Source organism: Solanum dulcamara, chromosome 10 (genome assembly GCF_947179165.1).
Source record: "Solanum dulcamara chromosome 10, daSolDulc1.2, whole genome shotgun sequence".
Lineage (NCBI taxonomy): Eukaryota > Viridiplantae > Streptophyta > Magnoliopsida > Solanales > Solanaceae > Solanum > Solanum dulcamara.
Window position 1 is genome coordinate 57,366,358 of NC_077246.1, and position 10,953 is coordinate 57,377,310.

The following is a 10,953-nucleotide window of genomic DNA, read 5'->3' on the forward strand; positions in this document are numbered from 1 at the left end:
AAAGGAGTATTATTCCCAGAACATGGGAACTCACCAAAAGTAGTCTTCAAACGAGATCTCAACTATCCACGTGGAGGAGAAAGAGGAGAAGCACTGGTCCCTACCTAGTGATATCATGTAGGCAAAAGAGTATGCGTTAGTACTTTGAATGTACTAAGTATGTAAGCATGCATGAACATTGAGGAAACATTAAAACATTTATGTAATATGAAACATAATGCAATGCATGCATGATCAATCATAAAGATATCCTTTAAAATATTTATTTGTAGGAAGATGACCATAACCGACATTTAAGAGCATGCGAGCTATTACATGGAATCCAACATAACCCCCTACGTTGGCCGGGGAGACTACTTTCCGGGTAGAACTCCGTCAACTTCATTCATTTCTTTAACTTTAATTTTAAGGGCTTTCATGGATCCATTAGCCTAAGCCTAAAAGGTATCCTATATTGGCACATAGTTAATGAGACAAAGGGTTGCTACTAGGATTCCCTTACCGAATCCCACCTCAATACCCCATTCGGTGCTAAGTCAATCCTACGGAATAGTTTAATACTTTAAAATATTCATAGCATATAGCTTGAGAATTCAAAACATCATATTCGGTGGAATAGCTCATTAAAATATTTGATGATTCAAATATGCAAGAATTATCCTTATAGAATAAAGAATCCATCATTCATAGCATTTCATCATTCTTTTATTTTATAAGACTCCCTTTTTATCATAGACATTGCTTTCGTAAACATTCATTTGGAGTCAAAGCTTTTAAGTCAAACTTCATTGAAAACATAGTAAAACTAGGTGGGTTCAAATCACTTCAACTTGCAAATATGTATGTAAATAAATATGCATAAATACTTTGAAATCCGTTAATTAAAAATCATGCTTTAACCAACCCACCATGAATTTCAAGAACCTTTAAAGAGAAAAATAGATAAATTACTTGCAATCCATCAATTCATACATATGAAACCATGTTGCATCAAAATAGACCAATAATTATTAGTTTAACCATGATTCATGCTATTAAGAATAAATAATAATTACCTATAAGAAAATATTACTTGAAATCAAGAGATTTAGTTGAAAGATGGGTGGAAGAAGCCATGGATAAACACCTACATAACTTAGAGTAAAGATTAAAGAAAATAAATATAATTTATCATATAATTAAAATGCTTTAGGCATGAGAGTGAAAGGAATACTCTTATTGAAGCCTTACATACCTGAAATTTGAAGCGTTACTCAGAATCGAAGAACTTAATGAACACTCTTGAATCCTAACCTTTTTTCCTCGCCGGAGTATTTTGTGTACTATCCAAAGTATATGAATCACCAAAATAGTATTTCTACACTACTAAGAACTAAATATATATTTAAGAATTTATAAAGGAGTGTATAGAGAGAAGAGTTGCTTGAGAAAGCTTGATGAACAAAATGGTGAAATAAGGTGGGTATTTATAAGGGTGAAGAAGGGACCTAACAATAATTAAAATAATTATAATTTTTTTTAAAAAATTTAATGGAAGATTGTGATGTCATGGGTGATTTCAAATGGAGAACTATTGATGTCATGGATGATGTCAAATGGATTTAGATCTTTTCATGGTTGGTGAGATGAACCTTCTTTTAACGGAATACCTTTTTTCGAAGTTGCGTTTGAATAAGATAACTTCCTCATTAGGATTTGGTGTCTCATATGAATTGTTGATATAGAAGTCTACTTTCATATCGTTCAAGAATCAACCAATTTAGAGCATTCTACAGTGAGATATGATTTTTCTTCTACAAATACTCTATTTCATCACAACACCCTATTTTACAAAAAATAATTTATTTCACCTACTTAACCTCTAAAACGTAAAATATGGTCTTCCCGAAAGTTGTAGGTAATGATGTTGGCATTATTTAGAAATTTGAATCACCTAATTTAGACCATCCTATGAAATGTTATGCCCAAAATACAAAAGCTGTATCATTTTCATCGAGAATTGGAACATCATATACAACGTTTTTAGGGGGTGTTACAGTTAGGAAAAAAAAGAGAAGAAATAACAACTCAAAGATAGTACATGTAACAGGGTTAAGACTTACAACTTTAGAATCAACTCTTTTTGCAAAAAAAAAACTCTTTTTTTGTCTCAGCTTTTGATGGGAACTTTTTAATTTTTTTGTTTTTGGTTGGACCAAACCTCAGAATAAGGTTGCCTACGTATCTTGTCAAAGCAAGAATCAGGTCGAACAAAGTTTAGAAAGATTGTTTTCTTGTGATTGTTTGAGGTTTTTTTTTTAACTTCTCTTCTTTTTTTGACCCAATTCTTTTTTTTTACTGTATTTTGATTCCAAGAGAGGGGTATGAAAGAAAATAAAATTAAGGCTAAAAAGGGGTAGCCAATTTGGATTACACACTATTTGGATATCAGAATAAAATGTCTTCATCATATCAATTATTAAAAATGTCAGATACAAGCAGGCCCTTTAAGATAAAAAGTAAAAATCATACAATATCTCTATACAACATATGTATTGATGGATATGTATATCATTTGTTCCATGTTTGTTAATTAAAAAGATACATTTGATCAGTATCTTCTTCACAAAAAATGACATACATCAATTTTGCTGGAACTCGTCTTTTAACTTCTATAGATACTAATGGATGTGTAAATATGTTTTAGTCCTCTGTATCTTTCTTTAAGTATTTTTTTTTTCATTTTCAACTTCTTTGGTATATCTATTTCATGACTAGATATGATTTTAAGATGTGATCAAATTCTGCATGCATATCATGTCATCAAAATTGAATTAAAAAGAGATTTATATATATATATATATATATATATATAAAAGGTATTTAAAATAAAATAAAATGACACAGAATGGAGGTTTTACTTCATTAAGTAAAAGATAATAGGGCTTGACAACAAGACAACAAATTAAATTTTAGGTTATAACCCTACAATAACCCAAACTACGACAAGACATATAATAGAACAATTTTAAAAAAAGGATAGAAGGGTTTGACTCACTAAAACAACACAAACTCAAAGTCTAATTGCATAGAATAAATGACAACAAAACGAACTATCAATACACTCCTTTCTAAAGAAGATAAGAGTGTCAAACTTGAAATCTTAGCCACTATTTTGTAGATTAGTCTTTATAGGAGCTCCATCAATTTCAATTCTCTTTTCTTGAGAGTCAGGAGAATTTTCATACTCTTTATCATCATATATCTTTTCAATAAAGTGTACATCATTATGTTTCGGCAGAGGATTCTGAGTAACGTTTTGGGGGTCATCACTTTGGACCACAATCATTTTTGATTGTATCATCTTTTCCACCTTCCTTTTCAAAGTTCGACAATCTTTAGTACTATGCCCTGGGGTATCATAATGGTATGCACATTGTGTTGTAGGATTTAAGCCTTTTGCACGTGGATCTACATAATTTTGAGGAATTGGCTCTATCATACTCAAATATTTCAATTTCATGAATAAACTTGTATAAGATTCTCCAATTAGTGTGAAATTGTTCTTAGGCCTCTGATCTCCTCCAAATTCCTTCCTTGGACGGGGCTTATAGGCTGCTCAAAATTTTTGAGAAGAAGGACGATCATATTGATGTGTTGTTAGGGCTCTCCATTGAGGAGAGTTTGGTGGATATCCATATCATTGTGCACTATAGACAACATATTGAGGTGGGACAACAGAGTATTGTGTGTGCCTTGCATGGGGTGATAGTGATGGGATTAAGATGGTGCATATTGATAAAGCGAACCCCTTGGACTTTTTTGTGTGCCTGACATAACAATTGCTACATCCTTCTTCAATTTCATTCCCCCAAGACTTTCCGATCCATTTTTAATCACTTGGATTGTGGCTTTTAAAACAGCTTGACTTACAATATTTCCAGACTTAATGCCATTTTCCACCATTTCCTCAATCTTTATAACTTTGGTGAATGTTTTCCCAACAACGGAAAGCAAATAATGAAAGTAGTCAGGTTCTTGCGCCTGAAGAAATACATCAATCATTTTTGACTCCTTCATTGATGGCTTAACCCTAGCAGCTTTCTCCCTCCACCTAATAGCATATTCACGAAAAATTTCAGTGGTCTTTTTTTTCATATTAGCAAGTGAGCTACGATCTGGCACAATGTCAATGGTATATTGGAACTGTTGAACAAAACATCGAGTCAAATCATACCATGTATGCCTGTTAGAAACATCTTGATCTATGAACCATTCTGAAGCAATTCCAACTAGGCTTTCCCCAAAATAAGCCATGAGCAATTCATCTTTTTCCTCAACCCCTCTCAATTGATTGCAATATCTCTTCAAATGAGTTATAGGATCACCATGGACATCATATTTCTCAAATTTTGGAGTCTTAAAATAGATTAGTAAATGAACGTGAGGAAACATGCACAAATCACTGAATGAGACACTTTTGTGACCTCTCAATCCTTACATATCTCCTACACTCTGCTCCAAACTTTTCATTTTTCTTGTCATCTCCTCTTCTTCTTCGCTCTTAGAAGTTTTCTCAATTCTATAAGAGATCAATCATGACGAACGTTGGATTGAAGATCATTATTGGATTTCTTTAACAACAATGATCGAGAAACTACACTACTCTTCTCAGTGGGCATGAAAAGTGGATTACTTAGTAAGGGTGCATTTTGAGAGCGCAGTGTGGAGGTTCCCGCGGTATGGGATACATTAACGAATGGAATAAAAATAGGTGGATAAAATGGGTCACTTGTCGAGACTTGAATGGGAGCCGACATAGTTACAGTAGGAAATAAAGCGATTGAAGAAGGTGGAGCTTGCCCATTCATCGAGGCTTGATACATTTCAGTCATTTATTGTCTCACCATCCTTACTTCCTCCTCTAATTCTAAATCACGTTGAGCCAACTCATTTCGACCATCTTCATTATATGACTCTGATCCATCTTTCCGAGTCATTTTTCCTTCGACCTTGTATTGTATGAGTGAGATGTCAATTTAACCAAAACCCAACCAACCACTTTTTAAGTTAACTGTGTGCATAGACAATAAAGCTTGTTAGGATTGGAAATTCTTCAATTGTAACCACATGTTGCACGCCATGCATACAAATATCTTTTTATTTATAGAATGAGCTTAGACAACCCGATGTTTAATCTCGATTTGCTCAACTGCATTTATTTTATATTTATTTAATTAAAAATTTAATTTAAAAATGCATTGATCGAACTTGTTTGGGATTACCTACATATTCATGCTTTAAGAACATGAATAAGATCTTTGCGTAGTTCGCTACTTTCAAAATAAAGTAACCAACACAAATCTTCTTCTTCTTTTTTTAATTTTCTTTTTGAACTTTGAAAGAAAATTATGAAAGATTATAAAAATAATCTTCTTTTTTTTCTTTCTTAAGGATAAGTAAGATTATTTTTCAATTAATTTTATTTTGAGTTTGAACTTACAAGAAAAAAATCTACAAATAGCAATTCAAAATTTTTGTTTCAAGTGTGCTTTAAAATAGTGTTGGCTACAAAATAATTTTTTAAAAAAAATTTAAAAAATTGATAAAATGAAAGACAAAACTCTCTATTTTTTTTTAATTTTAGGAATAATGAATAAATCTTTTTTATATATATAAATTTTTGAATAAGGACCAAAACTAAAATTTAAATAGGGATCACTGAACCTGAGAAGGATTGCCTACATATCTCATCGAGGTGAGAATCAAGTCTGCGTAGTTCGTGAAGTTTGAAAGACGAAGTAAGAAAATATCTTCTTTTTTTATTTTTTGAAGATGGATAAAAACTTTTATTTTTTAATAAGAGTGAAGAAACTTTTCATTTTTTTTTTAATTTTGAATGAGGATTAAAAACCTTTTTTTGATTTTTTTGAACTTATATCACCGACCCCTTGGAGAAATGCCTACGTATCTCATCAAGGTGAGAATCAGGTGTGCGTAGTTCATCCAAAAATTGGAAAACTAAGAGAACTTAGAAATGTTAGAACCTTGTTGAAAAAAGAAACTAAAAATTTTTGTTATGATTTTTGTAAATATGGTATAAAAAATCGTTTGGAATTTTCTTTTTACGAACCATATAAAAGAACTAAAAACATAAACTTTTTTAAAAAAATTTGTATAAAAAGTTTTTTTTATTAATTTTTTTTTAAAAAAAACATTTTAAAGAATGCATAAGAAACTAAAACCAGAAAAATATTTTTGAGTTTATTACTATGTTTTTGTGTAAATTCGATAACTCTCTTTCTCATTTTATTGATAACCCTAGAACATGAAAAGACCTTATAAATAAATGCTATTTTTAGATAGCAAATAAAATAATCTAAGTAGTCAAATTAAAGAGAGATACATGTCCTAGACAGATCGACTCCTGTGTCAAACATCACTAATTTAAATGCAAATGATGGAAACAAACGACCTACTAGGGATAACCATGCCTGTTAAGTTTTGCTAGGTTTAAATCTAAAGGAGATAGGTGTCTAGACTAGCTTACCCGAGCGGACACTCGAGCCAGGGAGGGACAACTTGTCGATAGCAGCGCTATTCCGGCTTCATTGCTTGTCCAACTTTGCCTAACATGTGTGACTAATAATCCTTCACCAGGTGCCAAAACACTCTGGCTTTATCTCAATAGAAAGTAGGATGCATAACTGCATTCCTGTGAACGTGTGTGAAGTGTTTTTAGAGAGTCTGATGAATGCATAAGAGAAATCAGTTTATAGGCAGTTCAACAATATCAAATCAATAAAAAAGTTAGCAAGTACTACATTAAGCCAACAAACACAATATATCCAAAAAAAATAATAAAAGCAAGTAAAAATCAATACAACAAAGCTTGAATTCTGGTTAGTCCCCAGCAGAGTCGTCAGAGATGTCACACCCCTTTTTCAACGGGTTTTTCCAATTGAAGTGACAGTATTAAAAAGGGGTTATTTTTATATTTTCATTTTCAGAGTTGCCACTTGGAATTGAGTTATGGTATTCCAAGTTACCTTTTTGAATCCCTAATAAAAAAGAAATGACTCTCTATTTTGGTCTGTGAAAACAAAAGATGGGTAAGAAATTTTGTTAACCGAGAGGAGGTATTAGGTATCCCTCGAGTCCCGTGTTTCTAGAACGATCGCTGTTATCGATTTATACTTATCTTAAAATATTAATTTTTTGGATATATTATTATGTGCTACGGCTGACTTGTATTTTTTATTGTTGAATTTTATTGGTCTAAACCCAAATGCATAACTGCATTCTTGGTTTTGACATAATGATAACTTAGAAGCATAACTGCTTTTCTTTTCTCTAATGCATCACCTAATACTATATTCTCTATCTACAATTTAAAAAAAATAAAAATTAAAAAGGTTAATTATTGGAATCATTTGGTCAAGGTGCATCACTGCATCCTTTAAACTTTTTAGGATTCTCGAAAAGATGTGTAACCACATTCTTTAGTGAAATTAAATATATATTTTTTAAAGGAGCTATAATCGTCTAATGTTAAAGGAGTTGATTCGTCTTTATGAATTTAAAATTACTATAAATTTTCCTACTCTTTCGTTCAATTTTTATAAAAAGTTTGCCACAAATTTTCGCATTAACCCGCAACTCATCTTACTCTCATTAATGTAATTGCTAGAGCCTTAAGCCGATTTAGCCCCTCAAAAAGGTAACTTTTAAATAACGAAGTTAATCTAACAATTATAACGTCCACCCCCCAAAGTAATACATTAACATTTCAATATCATCAATTACATGCAAAGATAAATAAATAAATAAATAAATAAATAAATAAAAATGAACAAAACCCGCAACTCATCTTACTTCCATTGATGTAATTGCTAGAGCCTTAAGCCGCAGCAACAACAACAACAGAAAGACAAAAACATGAATTATTTGATATTAATACGAAAGAGTAATTTAAAGCAAAATTTTTTGTCAATTTGTTTTTTACAAAATTTTCATGCTCCATTTTTGTCATATTCAGCAAAACCCCTGCTGCATGATCACAGCATATAAATCAAACAAGAAACAATCTAAGCCTATCAAACCTTTTTTTCTTTCACTTTCTGCACAACACCTTTCATTTTTTATTTTTTTATTTTTTGCATAACACAATTTCAATTTTTTCCTTTTCCTTACAAAATCCAATTCAGTTTTTTTTTTCTTTTCTTGCAAAACCCAATTGTATGATCATAATATATGAAACCTTCAATACTTATCATTCGACATAATAAGATCAAGAAAGGACCGCGTGACAGGACTATAGCCTTTGGGCCATCACTTTTTATAAAAATATATTTTTTTTAAAAAAAATAAAACTTGTTTATACACACAATATGAAGATCTTGAAACTCCAAATCTACATCCTAACACACAGATATACAAGTGTTCGGATAACTAAATATATAATTCATAATAGAAACTCCACATAAATAATCAAATTGCGTACTAATGACTACATGTTCATACATTGATTCACAATAAATTAATAAAAAAATATAAAGGAATCGAATAACAACCCGTGCGACGAACAAGGACGCCGTTACCGAAAACTCAAACTTGGACCAAAAATCGATTTGCGGATTTCCCAAAGAACTTAAGGATTTCTTTTCTTGCTCTTTCTGTTTCTCTTTTTTTTTTCTTCGTTACTCTCTGTATTTTTTTTTGTCTTTATTGCCCTCTTTTTTTCTGCGTACTCTTTTCTCTCTTTTTTTCCTCGCAGATTATGAGTTTTTTCTTTGAGTACAGATGAGGAATTTTTCTTTTTGCAGATTTTTTTTTTGTGAGGATCCTCTTTTTTTTTCTCTTCTTTTGGTATGTGTCTTTATGTAGTATAGTGTATGGGTGTAACATGTGAGATGAGTGGAGTGGTGTGGGATAATGGTGGGCGGAAATGTGAAGAAGAGTGGGTAGATTAATGGAGTTAATGGGGATAGTATAGGTGAGTGGGAGGAGTTAAGATTAAATAATTATTTTTTATCTGATTTTTATTTTGAAAAAAATAATATAATGATAAAAATATTAGGAGACTATTTTGAACTAATAAAAATAACATAAAACTTAAATAGCTAATCTAAAACTATGAGTAAGAAACACTAACTTATTTATTAAACTTAAACTAAAAGATAATAAACTTTTTTTTTTGTAAATTTTCATTTCTTTTTTGAAACAATTAAAAACAAAACTCACTCTAAAATATGACTCTATTTTTGTAGTTTTCAAATCTTTTAAAATAAATTTACTAAAATAAGATAAAAAATAAAAAAGTTTAATTTAGATTAAAAAAAAATATTTTGTAACACCCCCTAAAATGTTAGTGATTCATGGATTCTTTCATTCATGAAGTCCAAATGAATTATCAAAGTTTTCTATTTAATTCAAGTATGAAACTTTATGGATTTTCATATCATGATTCCAATTGCATAGATTATTAAATATTTAAAGTTTAATCACCTATCTTATGTTAGTTTATGTTGGCTCTTAAATGCATTGAATTGTTGATTTATTAAAGTCCTTATATGAAGACATAAAAAGGTTTTAAAGTATTTTTTATCATATTATGATCTCTAATGCCTAAAGTATTTTGATCATAATTATGTTCTCTCATGACTAAAGTATATTGATCATAATTATGTTCTCTCATGACTAAAGTATATTGATCGTAATTATGTTATCTAATGACTAAAGTATTTTGATCATAATTATGTTCTCTCATGACTAAAGTATTTTGATCATAATTATGTTCTCTAATGACTAAAATATTTTGATTATATTATGTTCTCTCATGCCCAAAGTATTTTGATCATATTATGATCTCTCATGCCTAAAGTATTTTGATCATAATTATTTCTCTCATGACTAAAGTATTTTGATTATATTATGATCTCTCATACATAAAGTATTTTTATCATATTATGATCTCTCATGCCTAAAATATTTTGATCATAATTATGTTCTCCCATGCCAAAAGTATTTTGATTATACAAATTATGTTCATTTTCTTTAAGTTTTACTCTAAGGTATGCAAGACCTCAATGAGAGTATTCCTACCGTTGACACCTCCTAAAACGTTATATGTGGTATTTTAATTCTCGATGAAAATAATACTCTCTCTGTATTTTGGACATAACTTTTCATAGGATAGTCCAAATTAGGTGATTCAAATTTCTGAGTAACCAAAATATTATTACCTACAACTTTCATGAGAACATATCTTAAGATTTGGAGTTTAAGTAGATCAAATAAATTAATCTTTGCAAGACATAGTGTTGTGATGGAATGGAGTGTTTGTAGAATAAAATTCATATCTCAATGTAGCATGCTCCAAATTGGATGATTCTTAAACTAACTGAAACTAGACTTCTATATCTACAATTCTTATGAAGACACCAAATCCTACAAGGAATTTATCTTTTTCAAATGCAGCTTCGAAAATGGATATTCCGTTAAAAGAGATCTCATCTCACCTACCATAGAAAGATCTAGAACCATTTGACATCATCCATGACATAAAAATTCTCCATTGAATTTTCAAAATCATCCTTTATGATTATGTTTATTTATTGTTATGTCCCTCCTCCACACCTATAAATACCCACCTTATTTCTTCATTTTATTCATCAAGCTTTCTTAAGCAACTCTTCTTCCTATATACTTCTTTACTCATTCTCAAATATAGTTTTAGTTTTAGTAGTATAAAAATACTACTCCATTGATTCTTATACTCTGGATAGTACACAAAACGGTCCGACGAGAAAAAAAGGTTAGGGGTCCAAGAGTGTTCCAATTCGGAGTAAAGCTTTCGATTTAAGGTATGTAAGGCTTTCATAGCATTGGATTGAGTTCGTCCATGCGTCCAATATTTAAATTATTTACAATTGAGTTATAGTTGAGTTTTATCCAAATCTTGAATTCTAAATG

At 30.5% G+C, this 10,953-nt stretch overlaps 1 protein-coding gene across 1 annotated transcript; it reads right to left on the reverse strand.

Annotated features, from left to right (window-relative positions):
- Nucleotides 1-3,759: 3,759 nt before the first annotated feature.
- Nucleotides 3,760-4,979, reverse strand: LOC129869824 (uncharacterized). Its single transcript, XM_055944425.1, has 2 exons — nt 4,887-4,979; nt 3,760-4,398 (listed from the first exon to the last, which is right to left on the reverse strand). Exons 1-2 carry the CDS (start codon nt 4,977-4,979, stop codon nt 3,760-3,762), a joined length of 732 nt encoding a protein of 243 aa, XP_055800400.1.
- Between the last annotated feature and the right edge of the window lie 5,974 nt (nt 4,980-10,953).